This window comes from Euprymna scolopes, chromosome 19 (genome assembly GCF_053919585.1).
Source record: "Euprymna scolopes isolate OS-2025 chromosome 19, ASM5391958v1, whole genome shotgun sequence".
Taxonomy (NCBI): Eukaryota; Metazoa; Mollusca; class Cephalopoda; order Sepiida; family Sepiolidae; genus Euprymna; species Euprymna scolopes.
In genome coordinates, this window is record NC_136500.1 from 58756199 (window position 1) to 58776703 (window position 20505).

General features: G+C 32.0%; 1 protein-coding gene across 16 annotated transcripts in view; it reads left to right on the forward strand.

Moving 5' to 3' along the window:
• LOC145303601 (muscle calcium channel subunit alpha-1-like) overlaps nt 1-20505 on the forward strand; it is a 1244232-nt gene that overhangs the window by 970068 nt on the left and 253659 nt on the right. For all 16 annotated transcript variants that reach the window (XM_080145164.1, XM_080145154.1, XM_080145170.1 and 13 more), the window contains exons 23-27: nt 5493-5580; nt 7904-8011; nt 13513-13565; nt 13781-13927; nt 15089-15290. In XM_080145164.1, coding sequence (XP_080001290.1) covers nt 5493-5580; nt 7904-8011; nt 13513-13565; nt 13781-13927; nt 15089-15290 — 598 coding nt within the window. The remainder of the gene's footprint in view (nt 1-5492; nt 5581-7903; nt 8012-13512; nt 13566-13780; nt 13928-15088; nt 15291-20505) is intronic.

A 20505-nucleotide genomic window follows, 5' to 3' on the forward strand; every position in this document is an offset into this window, starting at 1 on the left:
TTTCTTTTGCATAAATTTTTTTCTTGTTTTTTTTTTTGTTTTGTTTTAAATGTTCATTATGTGTTTAACATGTTTTAAATTTCTAATTAGGGGTGGGTGATTAGTGCAATCAATACTGCTGTGGACTATTGAATCGGTATACTGAGTTCAAGTCCTGGAGACAGCTATGTGGAATACAACATTGATAGAGAGCTACAGTGAAGAATAAGACATTTGAAAGGGTTCATCCATATGCTAAATTATTCAAACCTAATCGGTAGATGCAGTATCGGAAGAGAGTTTATTAAAGGAAAATAATCCCATAGTATTAATAAAAAGCCTAAAGCCAAATCAAAATACATGTTACAAAAGAGTCCATATTTGGCTTATGCCAGTCACACTATGCTTGAGGATTTATTCTTTTTAAAATGTAAATCCAAATCATTGAATTTAAACATGCAAGAGTATTTGAGCGTGGGGCTGGTGATTCTATTTATAGTTGCCATTAGACCCAAATACACTCTGATCCGAAGTAGTATTACTTGTTAAGGTTCCATCTAAAGGTTAAATTAAATTAATCCCTGGAAAGGCATAAAACTGTCTCGGACACCCATAGGAAAAGTATTCACCACCCCAAATGTATCTTTCCAAGTTCTTTCTACATTTTTTTTTTGTATCCTAATTTTGAACATATGAAATATTCGAGCTTTCTCTGAGTATGACACAAAATTCTATCTAGTGATAAGGCCCCATTTTTTGGTGCTTCGAGGGATAGGGGATGTCAAATCACCCCTTAGTTATCATTGCTTCCAGGACAACTTTGAAGTACTAGTTAATCCAATCTGTAGGTTAAATAGAATCTGCTATTTAGAGACTATTCATTTATAAAATAGACATCATTAAAACAAAATCTGCAGATCATTTGTATAGAAAATTAGATTTATTAAATGCTTAAAGATATTAAGAACTTGAAACACAAAACCTTTTACCAAAATTAATCAGTTTGTGTTGGCAACCAAACAACCAGTGCGTTTGGGTAAAACTGGGCTGTATGTTGTTGAAAACATTGTATAAATATCAGAGTTGATTAAAACTATATTCCAAAAAACAACAATGTTTGAAAATCTGCCCATATGCATAAGTAAGCATAAATTTACAAATAATGTTCGATGTCAAAGCTGTAAAGAACCGATTCTGGTAGTGCACTGATCTTGGGCACAATTGAGTTGTTTCCCCTTGATTGTGCCTGAAAGGAACCAAGAGAGTATTGTTAATTCACTGTTGTCAGACCTCTCTCATGATGCTCCTATAGCGTGAAGAGTATCTGGGTTTCCTGCATATCGATGTATCCTATCGTAAAAGTAGAGTAAGAATTGATATTTTATTCTTTTGTATAATGCACATTGCTGTTATTTCATAAACGTCAACTGTAATAAATGTGTTAACTGTAATTTTGGTCATAGCCTTTCATTCTAATGATGGTTATGTTCAGAATATATGTTTCGTACATGTGAAATAAGATAACATTTTATTCTAACAAAGCGTTTCAGATTGAAATGACAAAAACCGAAACAGATAAGTGAATTTGTTTTAAATATCAATATTGAAATATGTAAAAACAGGTAAACATTCAAGGTTGAAATGTTCTCACTTAAATGACATGTCTTTATTTTTTTCTTTCTATTATTGGTTTCGTTTTCTTTCAATTGACAAATCTTTTTTAACTTAATCTTTTTTATTTTAAATGTTAATACCATGTTCACTTCAACCTAGGCAAACGATCTCATCTGAAAGTTTATTTAAATCATTCATTAATCTAAATGGTCATTTTTTTTTACTTGTGAACATTTTTTTTTTAATAGATTTTGTTGATAACGGTGTGTATACATCTGTGTGTGTGCGTGAAATAAGACAGTGTTAACTTAGCTGACACTCACAAACTAACACAGCTTCTTTCACGTTCATTAATGTATTTAACATCATTTTTTTTTTTTTTTTTACCCCAAAATTTTTTCAGTTTAAATTCAAGAAAATGCTGATCATTCTTGACAATATAATTAATAATTGCAGACGATCTTTAGTTTAATATATTTTATCGCATTCAATCATTTGAACCATTTCTTAATGAATAAGCTTTTAAGGAGTAAGAATTGGGAAAAGGCAATTTTCTTTTGTCCCAAACTCAGATATTTTCAACAAGGAATGAAAAACTTTGTTTAGCATTCTGATTTTACAATCAGACTTAGTATTATTTGACTTCAGAACAAAAAAAAATGGTAAATCGAATTTATGTTCATTTTTGATTCATGTAAAAATTATTTTCAGGAATAAAAATGCATAATTTACACAACTCTGTAGTTAAAATATTGTTTGTGTATGTGAAATTGGTTCAGTGGTAATGTTTGAATCCTGAGAGAGCTATTGTGTCAGTTTCATTAATACTCTTGGGGAAGACATAAATCCAACTCTTCTCCTCCTACATTTAGTTCAAATAGAAAGATGGGAGAGCATTCTATTCTAGAATAAAAACTGAACAAAAACTTTCAGCTTATTCATTAATTGTTATGGCAATCATTTTTGTCAATATTGTGTTATCAATATTTTCACTACTGTGTGGTGTTTGAAAAGCACATTTAAAATTAAACTGGAACTGAATTGACTGGAGAGGAATAATTGTGTTGCACAAAACAAAAGTTGGCAGCCATTAACATCCAGTTTTTATTGATTTTAACAGTTCGTTTACTTGTAATTCAGATAATAGGGCCTTACATGGGGGAGGGGGTGATACGCATAAAAAAAGCTATTGAAATGTTGGCCCCAAAACAATGCATATTTTCTCCTGATGATCCAACATTTTCTGGAAACTGAAATATAATAACCCACAATTAAAAACCGCCCGCAAATTAATTTATGAATGAAATAACTACAAAAAGACAGTGACAAAACAGTTTACATTTCTATCCGGATTACTCAACACTAACTGGAAGTCGAAATGAAATATTTCACATTGGAAAACAGCTAAAATTATAATTATATATAAATCTACAATCTCTTGAATAAAATGTACAGAACAGATGAATCATTAAGCATTTTATTTCTTCCTTTTCATTTTAAATTCATATATATATATTAACAAGAAAAATTGATATTGAAAATGTAATTATTTACATCATTCCATTCTACTGACCACATTTTATTATTTATTTTATCTCCCCATTTTCCTACTATGTAAAATATCCATGTATAATGCAAAGTGTATGGTGATAAAATAACAAACATCAGATATTACTACTATAGTTTTAGTAATATATTTATATAGAAATATATTTTCTTACCATATACCAATCCTTATATAAGAAGCTCAATGTGATTACAGATATATAGCTATATATAGAATAAATGACAAAAATGTATATTCCAAAATTCATGATGTTGACTATCTTATAATTTATTCCTTTAAATCAGTTGATTTATACAATTCTTGACAGTATCTGTTTTGTAGTGCAAAATCAATCACTTAATTATTATATCAATTAGTGAATCTATCATGCCCTTAACTCATCAGAAGAAATAGCAACAATCAATCCGAAAAAGGAATTGAAATGTGATGTGACATGGTACAAGTCCGAAAATTGGAAGAGAAGCTGCAGTTACCTTTATATTTTTCCATTACGCCATATTGAATTTAATTTTTTAGTAATATATATACTCAATTTTCATTATTTTAATTTTGTCTCAGGCTTAAGGCTATACATTTTGTGAATGCCTTTCAATTTTTCATGGAAACAAATAGCAAAAGTTGCAAGTAATTCATGAAGCATCTATCGAGATGAGATGAAATATGAACATAAAAACACTCCTAATTTGGAGTTTATTACAGTAATAAATGGTTTTAAATGCATTAAACAGTAATAAATGGTTTTAAATGCATTAAACAGTAATAAATAGTTTTAAAGGCATTAAACAGTAATAAAGTTTTAAATGCATTAAACAGTAGTAAATGGTTTTAAATGCATTAAAAAGTAATAAAGGTTTTAAATGCATTAAAAAGTAATAAAGGTTTTAAATGCATTAAACAGTATTAAAGGTTTTAAATGCATTAAACAGTATTAAAGGTTTTAAATGCATTAAACAGTATTAAAGGTTTTAAATGCATTAAACAGTATTAAAGGTGTTAAATGCATTAAACAGTATTAAAGGTTTTAAATGCATTAAACAGTATTAAAGGTTTTAAATGCATTAAACAGTATTAAAGATTTTAAAGGCATTAAACAGTCATAAAGGTTTTAAAGGCATTAAACAGTAATAAAGGTTTTAAATGCATTAAACAGTAATAAAGGTTTTAAATGCATTAAACAGTAATAAAGGTTTTAAATGCATTAAACAGTAATAAAGGTTTTAAATGCATTTAACAGTAATAAAGGTTTTAAATGCATTTAACAGTAATAAAGGTTTTAAATGCATTTAACAGTAATAAAGGTTTTAAATGTATTTAACAGTAATAAAGGTTTTAAATGCATTAAAAAGTAATAAATGGATGTTATATGCATTAAACAGTAATAAATGGTTTTAAATGCATTAAACAGTATTAAAGGTTTTAAATGCATTAAACAGTATTAAAGGTTTTAAATGCATTAAACAGTATTAAAGGTTTTAAATGCATTAAACAGTATTAAAGGTTTTAAATGCATTAAACGGTAATAAAGGTTTTAAATGCATTAAACGGTAATAAAGGTTTTAAATGCATTAAACGGTAATAAAGGTTTTAAATGTATTAAAAAGTAATAAAGGTTTTAAATGTATTAAAAAGTAATAAAGGTTTTAAATGTATTAAAAAGTAATAAAGGTTTTAAATGTATTAAAAAGTAATAAAGGTTTTAAATGTATTAAAAAGTAATAAAGGTTTTAAATGCATTAAAAAGTAATAAAGGTTTTAAATGCATTCAACAGTAATAAAGGTTTTAAATGCATTAAAAAGTAATAAATGTATGTTATATGCATTAAACAGTAATAAAGGTTTTAAATGCATTAAACAGTAATAAATGGTTTTAAATGCATTAAACAGTAATAAAGGTTTTAAATGCATTAAACAGTAATAAAGGTTTTAAATGCATTAAACAGTAAAGGTTTTAAATGCATTAAACGGTAATAAAGGTTTTAAATGCATTTAACAGTAATAAAGGTTTTAAATGCATTAAACGGTAATAAAGGTTTTAAATGCATTAATCAATAATAAAGGTTTTAGATGCATTAAACAAAAGTTGACTATGTTTTGTAAGTAATTTCATAGATTTTTTTTTTGAAAATGTGAATCAAAACTAAATTTTCCTATGAACACTTATTAAGATTCTTATGTTTGTATTTTGTTGCATTTACAGTGTTATCATTTTAAAGGTATTTTTTATTTGATTAATTTGTAAAGAAAAAAGGGATTTATTTTGTATCAAATTAAATCACAATTAGTTCTAACTCACATTAATATTGCTTTTGCCTTCATTCTCTGTTTTTTGCAGCAATGAAGCTATATCAGTCGTAAAAATTTTGAGGGTTCTCAGAGTGTTGAGACCCTTGCGTGCTATCAACCGAGCAAAAGGATTGAAGGTGTGTTTAAAATTTGTTCATTTTGTTTTTAATGAAAAATATTTAATGTAAATGTTTTTGTTTTTTACATATTATGATTTGAAAATTAACTCTCATTTTGTTATTAACATTGTGGTATTAACATTGTGGAACCTTTTTTCCAAAAATAATAACAGTTGCAGAGAAACAATCTTTGAACTATTAGGATTGGTCAATTCTATCAAAATACTCAATTTCGATTGGTTGTCTATATTAGACTTCAATCAAGAAAGAGTATTCGGACAGCAGTTATGTAAATAAGAGCTCAAGTGCAGTTGTAGTGGGAGACCCAACTTCCGACAAAATCCCATATCATTCATAACATTGTATTACTACAAACACACTCTTGGCAGGCAGATAAACTCTGGTCAGAGCTCATTGGCTATTGACATCTTGGTAAATAAGCCATGAACTACTAAAATAAAGTGACGTTTTAGACATAGTCTCACAAACTCATTCACACACGTCCACACGCATACAAACAAAAATACATTTTTTATCTAGATCCTTTGAACATTTATTAACACTTTAATTTTGGTTGTTCAACAAGATGTAAATAAAATTGATATACCATGTTATACATAAAATGTATAGATAAAATGTGTCATCTAAAAGGCAACTGCGGCGCATGCATTTTCGTATGTCCAAAAAAGGCTTTTTTCGCTGATGGTCCCAGGGTCGTTACTATCGTTTAGAAGTGTTTATATACCCCCTAGATAATAATATCTAGGATTTGGGAACACGTGTCGCGTCTAGATTTATTTACAGCGACTTTTACAAAATTATTGCTATTTTGGCTTCTCATGTGTTGATTCAGCTTTTTCGTATAAAAAGCGGAACTAATTCAAAGCTAAGACGCTGTTCTCAACAATCACGCCGCGAACGTAAGCAATCAGCTTTAATGCGAGGAAAATTCCTTATATCAGACGATTGCTATTCAATTCGGACAATCCCTTTTTATGGGGAGCTGATTTCTCCCCAACATCTTGGGGAAACAAAGCCAGCCAAAGTTGAGTAAACAAACCAAAAAAAAAAAAACCTGCCCCGCAGTAAATATTAACTCCGTTTCTTCTATTTGACCTCATTAATGAGGTCAAATAGAAGTAACTAGAAGTAACGGAGTTAACTTTATCGCGGGCACTTGTCAATTCAAACATCTTTCCGTTACTATTTTTTGGCCGGCAAACGGTTAACGTCGCACTTTTTTTTTTTTTTTTCACACTTTATTATTTTCCAACTGTGCCTCAAGGCTACTTACCTACCAAAACGTTTTTTTTTTTAAACAAACACCCGGGCAACGATTTTTTATTCTTTTGTTTTGATTTACCCCAAACCACTCACACCTCCAAACACCTCCCCCCCCTAGTCCATTATATAAATCTCACCTGTATGTTTAAATGTATGTATGTTTGTATGTCTGCCTAAAACTTTCGACAGACGTGACGGATTTTCATGAGATCAGTATTGTTTTAAAGCTCAACCCTTTGGATGACAAATATTGAAAAAATGGTTAAAAACATTAATTCCTTTACCCTCAACTGGACAGTTTTCTACAGGGAGAGGTCGCTTTTTTCACCAATATTTTCGAAAGTCATCCCCTCTTTTTGATTGACTAGCCTTAATTTAAACCTTCACCACCTCCAGTTTGGCGATGGATGCAACGTCAAAGTCGTCACATTTTTTTTTTTTTTTTTTTTCATGTTCTTTTCCTCCTTAGCGGTATGGGTTCGAGCCTGCCTGCCTACTACCACATTTTTTTTTTTTTTTTTTTTGCTCAACACACACCTTCAAACACCCAGGCAATGCCGTGCACCAAGGCTAGTATCGTTTACAATACAGAAAATATTGCAGCAAAATCTGACACTTGTTGACAAAAATAAAAACAAAATAGGCAATAAAAGCTTCATATACAGAGACACAACAGTTTAGTTATCAGCACTTAGTTACATACTATATTACTTTTCAATGTAACCACAGCCTCATTCACCAGTAATAAGGAAATTGTTGAGCAGCCATGCCTACGTATTAACTTTGTGTACAGAAACAGTCCAACTGAAAGATGTAGGGATGTCCAGCAGTGATCTCACCCATACAGGACTGCACAGTTCTCTTCAGCACATCCTAGTATTTTTTTGTATTTTTTTTGTCAAGTATTGTATTTTGTTGTAACACACTGTATATGAAAGATACCCACGAATATATGCATACACATCCCAAGAAATGAAAATTATATCAAACTTTTATGTTTAAAAAATATTTTATGTATGTACAAACTTCTATGTGAAACTTTTCTTTCTCATTGCAGCACGTGGTACAGTGCGTGATTGTAGCTGTCCGCACGATTGGTAACATTATGTTAGTCACACTTTTACTGCAGTTTATGTTTGCTGTCATAGGCGTACAACTATTTAAGGTATGGAATTTCTTTGTATTTAATCTGTACATTTCTTTCATGTTTTAATATAAACACTAAAGTTTCATGATGAGCAAAGTGACTGTCTTCTGGAGGTTGAAGGTAATCCTCAGTACAGGCAATACTAAGAATACAATTATGAATTATTTGAGACTTCTATCCAGTCATTTGTGATGGAATGAGAGCAAGCTATCTCCTTTGATTAAATAAAGGGTTTCATTCAAAATTCCATACTGATTCCTGAGTTCAGTGAGACACATTTAAAGAAAGTCAGGAGTTACATCAGCTGAAACGTACAAAGAAACACCCAATAGTAGTCTGAATAACCCAAATAATCTAAAGTCACAATCAAATAATCCCAAGAAGTGTAGGACAACACGCTTTAAGTTTTCAAGATGAAACAGCAACTATGGGAATAAAATAACAAAACAAAGTTAGTTCTCTAATTTGGCACAAGAAATCATTGTTAATAGCTTGCCAAAAATCAAATAATGCGTGATAGCTGATAATTTTTGTGCCTAGAACAAATCCTTTGACAGGAATGTTTTCGCTCTCCTCCGATCTAAAGTATGTGTTGCACTGTTGTAAAAGATGACTGGTTAGTTTTAATACATTCAAAACTAAGTTTATATCTTTACACCACCAATGCTCTGATTCCTACTTGACCCCAATTGAAATGAATGGCTCTTATCAAAAGAAAATGCCCCGTTTTAACAAGATTTTGAGACCGATCTTCACTCCTGATCTGAAATGGAATTGGATTAAATCTGTAACCGAGGTTGCTAGAAAAATGGTTGGATGATCCTACTGCTCTAGAAGGTATCTCCCTCCCAACATAATCCTCTATCTGTATAAGAACCAAATACGTCCTAAGATGGCCACATCGGGGAAAGAGCTGCTGAGAGCACTTTTTTCTGCCTTGGCAGAGTTCAAAAAAAACTTTTAAATCTAGTAGGCTAGGTCCTTCTCTTATCCTTATCAGTTCTTTCTCACAGAAGAGATATTGCAAATCTATCTCTGCTTTATTGTTATTTTCATGGCAAGGACTTGACTGAGCTTCAATCTATGTCTCCCTCCCCACAAAAAAAATATTCGCAACAAATACATGTCTAGCTACAACTATTGTCAACAATTTCCCCTTACTCTCTATCTGTACTTAAAACTAAACTTAAATTCCATGAACAAAGTTTCTTTTCTAGAACTGCCCGTTTTTAAATCCATAAGTAATAATCAGTATATACCATAGATTTGTGTCCATACTCCAGTAGTGTTCCTTATCTTTCAGCTGGCAATTTATCTCTCATTAGCTCTCATCCTCAAGTGTCTCCTGGCCTTGATAAACGATGGCTTGATAGTAAAGAGGAATAATAAAAAAAAAAAAAACAAGTAAAAGAATAGATCTGCAAATTGTGAATTTTATAGATGAAAGACGTGGTGAAGGAACCCAGTGCAATGCTTGAGCATTGTTGGACAATGTCAAGGGGGAAACTATATCCTGTTTCTTTGACTCTTTCTATGTGATATCTAGAACTTCTTGAATGACTCTTATTTTCCCAACTGGAAACTTTCAAAGAAATTTCAAGCTGAACCTTTAGGGGAATATTTTGCATTTGTTAAATTGATGAAACAAAACCAGAGATTCAACTCGAAACTGAAATTAGTAGACTATAGTTAAAGAGCAGAATGATCTGATGATACTAAGTTCGATAATTCAAGACTTAATGTGAAATTGCCAAAATAGAGCAAAAGAGGTGACGGATTTTCATGAGATCAGTATTGCTTTGAAGCTCAACCCTTTGGATGACAAATATTGAAAAATTGGCGAAAAACATTAATTCCTTTACCCTCAACTGGGCAGTTTTCTACAGGGGGGGGGGCGCTTTTTTCGCCAATGTTACAGTCTCAATCCCAAAAAGATTTGTGTGCATGTTTGTTATAAACAGAAGGATTTGGTAAAATAATGATGCCAGATAAAAAATTATTCACAAACAAATGTTTGGTATATTTTTTTTTTTTTTTTTTTTTTTTTTTATCAGCAGAAAACTTCTGTTATTGTAACTGGATATTTCTCTGATTAGTCTCAGAACTAGCTCTGTGAAAGACTCTTCACATACAGGCTGTTTGGAAATCTTGTCCCGTTTGAGAAAGACGCTGATTGTGTACATACATGGATGGAAAGAGACCAGAAGTCATTCTTTGATGAAATGAAAGTTATCTGATTACCATCATGAATTGTTTCAAGTCTTGGACTTTGCAGCAAAATTAACATATTTAGAGAAAATTGTAAGAAGAGCAAAAAGGAAGGGAAGAGGAAGAGAGAAAACAAGAGGAAAAGAAAAAGAAAGATGGAGAAAGAGAGAAGGAAAGAGACAGAGTAGATGTACTTTTACTACAGAATAGCATACTTATTCATTCTGCTGAAGTTGTATTAGCTAAATCTCCTTACTCACCAGATTTACTCCATCTGACTTCTGGTATCTACACTCAAATCCCACCAGTGTGATTACCATTTTGATAACAATGTTAAGGTCATACGTAATGCAGAGGAGTCTTTGGAGGAACAGAATTGCACCTGTTTCTGATTTAAAAAATTTTTTTTTTATGCACGCTTTCAACCTGTACAGAAACAAAAGGACAAATCTGAATCAACTTCTAGCAAGAAGCTAGCAAGAAACTAGCAAAGCTACTCAGCATTATCCTAAAAGTGTAGCAGTTTTCTGTCAAAACTTCTTTTTCCGCCCTCCCCAGTCTTCTTACTCCTCTGTTCAGCCTATTCTTCTCCCTGAACATACACATAAACACACGGGCAACTTGAGTGAGTTGGCATAAAGGGATTGACTCTGTGAAAAAAAATCAGTTATTTCTCTTTAGTAAGTAGTTGGAAAATTGACTCCTTGACCAAATCTGTGCCAATTTAGAGTCCAAAAATGAATAATTTTTTTCTTAATTTTAGATATTATTCATCTAGGGCAACGATAATCAAGAAAGTATCAACTTTCTGGGTGTTTGTGTTATGTTTTAGTTTTAACTAGACTTACATATAGACCACTGTCCTTTATATAATAGTCTAGTGGAGAGGGGGGGCAGCATTGGCTGGTCATAAAATATGGTTAAATACGATATTTTAAATTATAGAGTCAAAAAAAAAAAATTTTTAATGGGACTTGGGTGCCATTAGCCAGAATCGAAACTGAAAACAAAGATTGTAAGCAAAATATGAAGATAGACAAACAAATGAGATAAAAACAGGAAAATGTAGCTAACCACTTTTCCAATGTGATTGTTCGGCAGTTTAAAGAAATTTGCTAAATGTCGCCTTAGTCTAGAAAGGGTTGTGTTTACAATCCGTAAAGTTGAGAATTGTAAAAGGTAAAGGAGAAAAAACTAATGAAAAACAAGATATGCTAAAAACACGAAAATTTAATCGGCGTTAAAAAGTTTAAAAATAGAAGAGAAAAAAACGATAACTTATCATTTGTTGTTATTAAAAGAAAGAAAATGCTGCATAGTGGGCACAAACATGCAAAAGTTAAGTTTGTAAGTGAACACGCTATCGATTGGACCAAGATGCTGCCGATGTTATCATGTTACAAATTTATCTTTTTAAAATCAACTGTTTGTGCAATTAACAGACAGCGTCGAAACCAAGATTTTTACTTCACACAAAATGACATTTCTACTTGAAAAAATTTGACAATTTTTTTCTAATTTTTCAATATTATGCATCCAATCAATTGCTCTTTTTAACAGTACCAAGTTCATTCTGGTTTGATGCAGATGACAAAAGTTTTTAGCGAACATACAAACACAAAAACAACTGTCCTTTATATAATAGACAAGCGGGGGGTACCCGGCGATGCCCGGGTGTCTTGAGGTAAATCAAAACTCCGGGGGGGGGGGGGTTAAATAATAATAAAAAAATGTTTTGGTAGGTGAGTATGAGAATCGAACCCGTACTCTTGAGTTGGAAATTAATGTGTGAAAAAAAAAAAAGTGCGATGTTACCATTGGGCCACCGCGACATACAGCGTAGACATGTTTGAATTTATTTATCTAACTATAACTATAAAAACAGGCGTGCGTAATAAAAGTTAACTTTGCTGCTTCCATTTGACCTAATTAAGAAGGTCAAATAGAAGTCACGCAGTGTCAGCGTCTGAGTTTGTTTATCGAAATTTGACTGTCTGATATACAAGATTGATCAAAGCTGATTGCTTCTGGACGTTTTTCACGGCGCAATGCCGCGAACACATCCGTTTGAGTTTAGTTTCACTTTATTTATACTAAAAAGCCCAATCAACACGCGAGAAGCCAAAATAGCAATAATTTTGTAAAAATCGACGTAAATAAGTCTATACGCTACGCGGTTTCCTAATTCCTAGATATTATTATATAGGACCTATATACACAGTTTTAAGTGATAGTAACGAACCCGGGAACGTGTGCGAGAAAAGCCTTTTGAAGACATACACGAAATGGTCACACACATTTTGCCTTTTATATATATAGATAGATGATAGCAGGACTACAACAAAAACACTCAGCTTTCTGGGCAAGGTGAAAAATATTTTGAATGATCTTCAAAAGTAAGATGAAAAGTTTGGAACAATATCAGACGAGCATAAATGTCAAATATACTGCATGTCCATTGAATGTGAATGTGGCATTATTCGTGCCGCTTTTTTTGTTTAAGCAGTTGGGGTCCACATGGTAATAATTTTGAGTAGCGGCTATTCTGTCTGCGAAAAAGCTGGCTGCAGATAACTGAATCATTACTGGAACTGTTTTAATTTTGGCGGGATAAGCCTTTTATATTGAGTTTCGAGAACGTTCACACATGTTTACTGTCTTCATACAGGAGAAGGTAGAAATATAGTTCCATGAATTTGTGTTTCAAAATGACGCTTTACAGTCGCGTCTTTTTACGCGATACAGGTTTCTGTGGTTGAAGTATCCACCTCTGCTGATTAATAGATTACATCCTTTATATACAAAAATTTATAAAAACTTCATTGGTAATAGCTGAAGTACTCACTTCAGGATTAAAGACTATTGAAGGATAAACCAATTAAAAACTGAATGAAATAGAATTACTTTTTACAAAAAAAATAAATAAAATTAAAAAAAAACAAACAAAAAACACCCTAATAAACATCAAATATGGAATTTTAATGAATTCTAAGTTTCAAAGTATCTGGGGTTTTGATCTTACCAGCATAAAGGGTTTCAATAGTTGATAGGAAAATTCTTGCTTGAATTAAGTAATATTTATATAATAGATTATTCATGCCAATTAAAACTTGCATAACAGATTAGCCCATATAAGCATAATGACATTTTCAGTTTATTTTATTTTTCGATTATTCATGGCTTTTTAGAACTGGATGATTGACTATTGTCATCAGTGCTGCAAGGGCATGCTACATAAGAATTCCTCATATTTTTATACTTATTGATTATAATTCTAAAACTGAAATCATATTCTGAAATATTTATTTTAGGGAACATTCCACAGCTGTTCAGATTCTTCAAAACGAACCATGGAAGAATGCCAGTGAGTATTTTTATAGAATTTTTTTTATTTATTTAAAATGGTGTTAAAGTTGAAAGAGCAAACATTTTTCCAATATAATAAGCATGTTCAAATAAGAGTATATCACGACATAAGTTTTAATCAAAAACTTCTGATCTTATTGGAATTTTTTTTATATATATTTTTTTTTGTTTTTAATTAATAAGTAATCACTTTGTTTTTCTTTCATTTTACAGGGGTCAGTTTATTGTGTATAAAAATGGTGATATAAACTACCCTGAAGTTCATGACCGAGAGTGGACGAACAACAACTTTAACTTCGATGATGTCAGCATGGCAATGTTAACATTATTTACAGTGTCCACTTTTGAAGGATGGCCCCAGTAAGTTTTCATTTTCAACTCATTATTTTTGTTGTTTAAGTAACATTAAATGTTTTAAGATTTCTTGAAGTATGCATGATATGTTAAAAAAAAAAAAAAATAACGTTGTTTTGACCTCATCTCTTATTTTGGAAACTTTCATTATGGAGACTTTGATACACTTACAAAGTCAGCAGAGAGTCCATCCATAGCCCTTGAGCCCCTGGAGGGGCGTCGGCCATCTACAACTTTTTGTAGATGCTTTTGTAGCGAAGAGTTATTTTTACAGGGTGAGGGTGCTGCCCCCACGCCCAACCTTCCCAGAAGGTACATACAGCGGCTAGCCTTCCCAAATGGTCACCCATCTGGTACTGGCCAGGCTCAATGTTGCTTAACAAGATGATGGTTTACATTACATTTAAACTTCTGCATATCAGTACAGTCAGGGAAGCAGGTAGCAGGAAGGGAATTCAAAAGTCTACCTGTTTGAGGGAAGAAACTATTAGAGTAGAAAGCTTTCTGGCATTTAGGGACCTCAACAGTGAAGGGGTAAGATTTTGTTGCTAAGCAGGTTTGTTGAGGATATGTATGTCAAGGGGGCACAAGCGCAATGAGTTAATCAGAGAACATTCCATTAAAATATTTGTAAAACAGGCACCAGAGATGCAACATTGCGGTGATGGGACATGGGTTGGAGCTTAGTTAACAAAGTGGGACCTACTAGGCTTGAATTAGCCCTATTGAAGCTATAAAAACAACTCCTATTATGCAGTCTGTTGATGACTGTTTACATTTGATATGGAAGACTTACCATTTCAGTCCAAAGAGTAAGAGAGAACTCTAGATCATTGGAGAAGAAGTAGAAGCAAGAATCTACTCACCAGTGTCAGTGAAGGGTACCAGAGTAGACCGTGTAAAAAAGCGGTCTGCTCTTATGGTAGCATAGCGCATATGATGAGCGCCTGTGAGAAAATCAGCAACAGATAAATTTTATTCTTTTTTTTTTTCCCCCCAGATGCAATAAGCAGAACTATTATATATTATCTTATAGATTAAAAAAATAAATTGTGTTCTAGGACAGTGGGATTTAATGTCTATTTACTGCATTCATATCTCTATACAAGTACGACGGTGTTGTCCTATGCAAATTTTCTCAATGGCTTTTTCCTTTTCCTTTTCCAGGCTTCTTTACACATCTATTGATTCGCATCTTGAAGGCATGGGACCAGTTTATGACAATCGGCCATTTGTAGCTATCTTTTATTTTGTTTTCATCATTGTCATTGCATTCTTCATGGTCAACATCTTTGTTGGTTTTGTGATTGTCACATTCCAGAATGAGGGTGAACAAGAGTATAAAAATTGTGAACTCGATAAAAATCAGGTAAGAATCAAAACTAGATTTTGGTGTGGTGGGGGTTCTGTAAAATTGCACTTTTTTCTCATCACCCTTTTTTTTATTATTGTTAAATTAAATTCTTTTGGTGCTTGTATAGAATCGTGATGTTTTAAACCAAAGCATTTCAGGCAAAAACATGATGTACTTGCGTGTCATGTTGAAATTAGTATAAAGCAAATCAGTTCCTTCACTTTTTTCATGCACACCTATATCACTGCTATTTATGTGCTCTTCTTTTTATTGCATTTTTACAAGTTTTCTTTTTTTTCTTATACTTCCATAAATCTGTTGTGGTTATTGTTTCATCCAATGCCAGTAGGCGCAGGTGAAACATCAACAAATTCCAATTGACGTTGTCAAGGCTTGTCCATAAACATATATTTATTATATAAATTCAAATAAAAAAAAATATATTTTTTAAATGCAAAAAAAAATTTTTATAATTTCATAAACATATATTTCTTATAAAATTTCAAATAAAATAAAAACTTTTTTTTTTAATTTTGTTATTAAAAGTGCAAGTAAAAACTAATTGTTTTTATCTGCATAACTTTGTTAATTACTATACCAAAATTTTAATTTCTTTATAGAAAACTAGACCTATTCTTTTCTGGGATGCAGTGAGGTCATTTTGCACAATTTTTAAACTTATACAGACACTTAGTTTTAAGAAAGACAACTCTTTCATATTCTTTAATTAAATACGTGTTGTTTCCCTTTATTGATATGAATTTTTATTATAATTGAAAAAATGTTTTTTAATACTAGTTATCTAGGTTGGAGTACATAATTTTTGGACCAAGTAAAGAATAGATACCCCATAGCAGAAGATGAATACTGGCGCACATTTCAAGTGACACCAGTTGTTCGACCTTGCCATTGCCGTTGGTTGTTTGTAACATGTCAAATAGCAGACATGGTCGAATGTTTACGAGCAAGATTTTTAAAAATATATTTACAAAACTTTTTAAGATTATTGTGGGTACATACACACCCTTATAACCGCTAAGGTGGACTTGTCCATAAGGCATATAATCAGCAAGTCTAGACTGCTCAATGAGAGCTATCTGGATGTCGTACAGAGACGGCTCCCCACGGACTTACTAACCTTTCCTGTACCACTAACCCTTGATTGATATAATTGTTCTTCTTATTCTCACCAAGTCGTCTTGTTCCTACTTTCACCTTTTCTGACTCCACTACAAAGATTTAAAAGGAAAAATATATATTTACAAAACATTTTTTTTTATATTAAATATTTACAAATCTTTTAAGGATTAAAAAAGACAAAAAAACTTTTTTCTATTTACACAAAACTTTTTAATGTAAGTAATAAAACGAACATATTTAAACCAAAATATATTTAAATAAATGGGTGTCTTTCTGAGTGCGTTCTTTTTATATATTTACAGAACTTTTTAATAAAACTAATAATATTTCTTCCTCATAAAAAGCTCATAAATAATAAATAACAAACAACAAACACGTGTAGCAGTGTCGGTCAGTCAGAACCGGATATCTAGCAACGGTCTCAATTTGAGACAACTGCTATCCAGCTGGGGATGACATGGTACTAACTGACTGACGACGACCTTAAAAGAACTTTCTTTTCCTTCTTTCCATTTAGCAATCTGACCTGTCAGTTCCTGCTACTCTTCATTGTTCTTGTTAAAAGACATTTGTTATTTCATTGTGCCTTGTTCTTTAAACATAATTTATTAGGAAGGTAAAACAATTACCTTCTCCTAAACACACATGAAACGGTCCAATGACTTAAATACAACAAAACCTCACAAAACACAGCTATACAACATTCATACAATGGAACTGTTGAGGACTAAGACCTAATCATGAAGAAATATCAGAAATCATTAACAAACAAAACCCCTCAGCAATTTGTCTACAAGAAACACTATTAAAAGAAAATCACAAATATAAATTCAAAGGATACAACATGTATTACAAAACCCACACATCAACAACAAATAGACCAATTGGAGGAATATCCATACTAATTAAAAAAAACTATATACTATAATCCTCCAGTTAAATACCAAACTCCAAGCAATAACAATAACAGCTAACCAACACCGTAAAATAATATGCTTGATATATATTCCACCATCAACAAATAAACAAAAAAGAAATAGATATGCTAATCAACCAACTCCCACCTCGTTTCATAATAATGGGAGATTTCAATACACACAGCAATCGTTGGTGAAACAATCAAAACAATAACAAGGGAAACATAATAAAGCAAATATTATCAACAACAAACTTATGCATATTAAATAATGGCAAAAATACCTACATGCACCCAGCCAATAGTTCATGTCTGCAATAGACTTAACAATAGGTACTCCATCAATCTATATGGACTTCGACTGGGATGTATTAGATGACCAACATGGAATTGATCACTACCCTATCATACTCGAAAGTAATTTAAAAAAAATACCAGAAGGAAAAGTCCCAAAATGGAAATTACACAAAGCAGACTGGGCAGCATTTGCTAATCTATGCAAAACAGAAATTTTGTACTTTGTATCCATTTCTGTAGAAAACAAAAATATCCTCTAGATCCACAACTCCAAATACAAGGAGAACCGATCCCAAAAGTACAACATATAAAATTTTTAGGTGTCACACTAGACAACAAACTCAACTTTAACACACATATCAATAACTTGAAGCAAAAATACCAAAAAGCAATAAAAATCTTAAAAGTAATATCAAAAACGGACTGGAGAGCAGACTAGGATGCAATGTTAAAAATATATCATCCACATATTAGATCAAAATTAGACTATGGGTGCATTGCATACAGCTCTACCTGTAAATCCTATCTTAAAAAATTAACAACTATACAAAACCAAGGATTAAAACTTAGTCTGGGATCATAGCGAAAATCACTCATAGAAAGCCTATACATAGAAACCAATGAACCTCCTCTATATTTAAGATGGCAGAAATTAGCAATACAATACACAATAAAACTACAAAGTAATCCAAACAATCCAACATATGAGAAAACATTTAACTTGCAATATACAAACTTTTACACCAGTAAACCAAAAAACAATACCCTCTTTTGGGCATTGTATCAAAGAAATAATTACTCAGATTAATGAAAACCCTAATAAGTCACACACACACACAGTAAGTAACAAACCACCATGGATATTAAAAAGCCCAAGCACTGATTTAACTCTTTCTAAACACAAGAAAAATAATACAAACAACCTAATAAATAGAAGCCACTTTGGTGAACTTAGGGAAACGTATCTACAATACAACGTAATATACACGGATAGAGCTAAAACAACAAAAGGAACAAGTGCAGCATGTACAGATGGACAAAACCATCTCCAAATAAGACTCCTCATCAATGCATCAATATACACAGCGGAATTACAGATCATCAAAATTGCGATTGAACTAATAAAAAAACAACGAAGGAGAAAAGTTTGTTATACACTGATTCTCTATCAAGCATCTTAGCTCTAAGAGGAGAAAATCTCGAACACCCCTACATAACAGACATAATAAACGAATGCACTAAAGTGAATGAAAAAGGAAAAGAGATTGTCTGAGCCTGGATACTAAGTCATGTTGGTATAACAGGCAACGAAAAAGTTGACAAACTAGCCAAAGAAGCTATAAATAGAAATATTACAAACATCAAAATTCCATACACAGATTTCAGTAAAAAAAATGAAAGAATACAAGTGGCAAGCAGAATGGGATACATGCATCCAAAATAAACTACACAAACACCGACCTACAATTAAAAATGAAAACAAAATGGTAATAAAGGGATGAAAAGAAAACATTGTTCTGGACAGAATTAGAATTGGACACACTAAATTAACACACCCGTACTTAATTGAAAATATAGAAAAACCAAAATGCACATTCTGTAATCAGCAATTAACAATAAAACACATACTAATGGAATGCCGGAAATACAAAAACTTGAAAGATAAATATTACACAGCAAAAGAAATTAATGAACTATTTATAAGGTGGCACCACATAAAATCATCAAATACTAAAAAAAAAAAAAAAAAAATACAACTATGCAAACTACTTTAAACAACACTAATAAAACCTTAAAAACAACTAAAGTTTAAAAAATAATAATCAAAAATTTATGCAACCAAAAAGAAAAAACACAAACTACCCCAGTTCAACAAATGATTTGGCATTAAATGACCTACAGTGGTTGATATGCCGTAAAACAACAACAAACAACCAATCCTTGGACGTACCTGGTTCTTATAGAAGTAGAGAATTGCATCAGCAGTAAGATATCTACTGAATCAATAGAAGGATCCCACCATTTTTCCAGCGGCCTTGGCAACGGATTTGATGTATGTGTGCCATTTCAGATTAGGAGTAAAGGTCAAGCCTAAAAGCTTGTCAAAACATAGAGCCTCCCCAAAACAAGAACTATTCATTTTAATTGATGCCAGATGGAGATCAGAACGTTGATAATGTAAAGATAGAAGCTTGTTTTTAGATGCATTAAAAGTAACCAGCCACCTCTTTCCCCATTGTATCATGTGCTCAAGATCAGAGGAGAGAGAAAGAGAGAACTTGGTCATTTACGGCCTTTGATGTGCTGCTATAGATGGTAGTGTTATCTGGATAAATGTCTACGAATGATCTAAGGATGTGATTTGGAAGATCATTGATGTAGATCAGGAAGAGATTTGGACCTAAGATGGACTCCAGCATTAATACTGTGAGCTTCTGATTTCTGCCCATTAACTATGAACTTATCAAAGAGAACTTATGAACTTATCAAAGAGAAATGATTTAATAACTGCGAAGACATTTCCAGCTATACCATAGCTGGAGATCTTGTGAAGTAAACCTTTATGCTATACCTTATCAAAGGCCTTTGAGATGTCAAGAGCCATTGCCTTAGAAAGGTTGCCTCCATCGAGAGATTCATTTATCCTATGATATATAATCGTAAGCACATCTGCTGTAGGTCTAGCAGAACGGAAACCGTATTTCATGTCACTAAGAAGGTTACTTTTGCTAAGGTGGTTGACTACTCTATTTCACATAGATTCCAGTAACTTACTTATGAAGCACAGGAGACTCATTGGTCTGTACTGAGAGGGAGATGACCAATCACCTGAATTCTTAAATACGGGGCATACTGATGAGATTTTTCAAGGTGTTT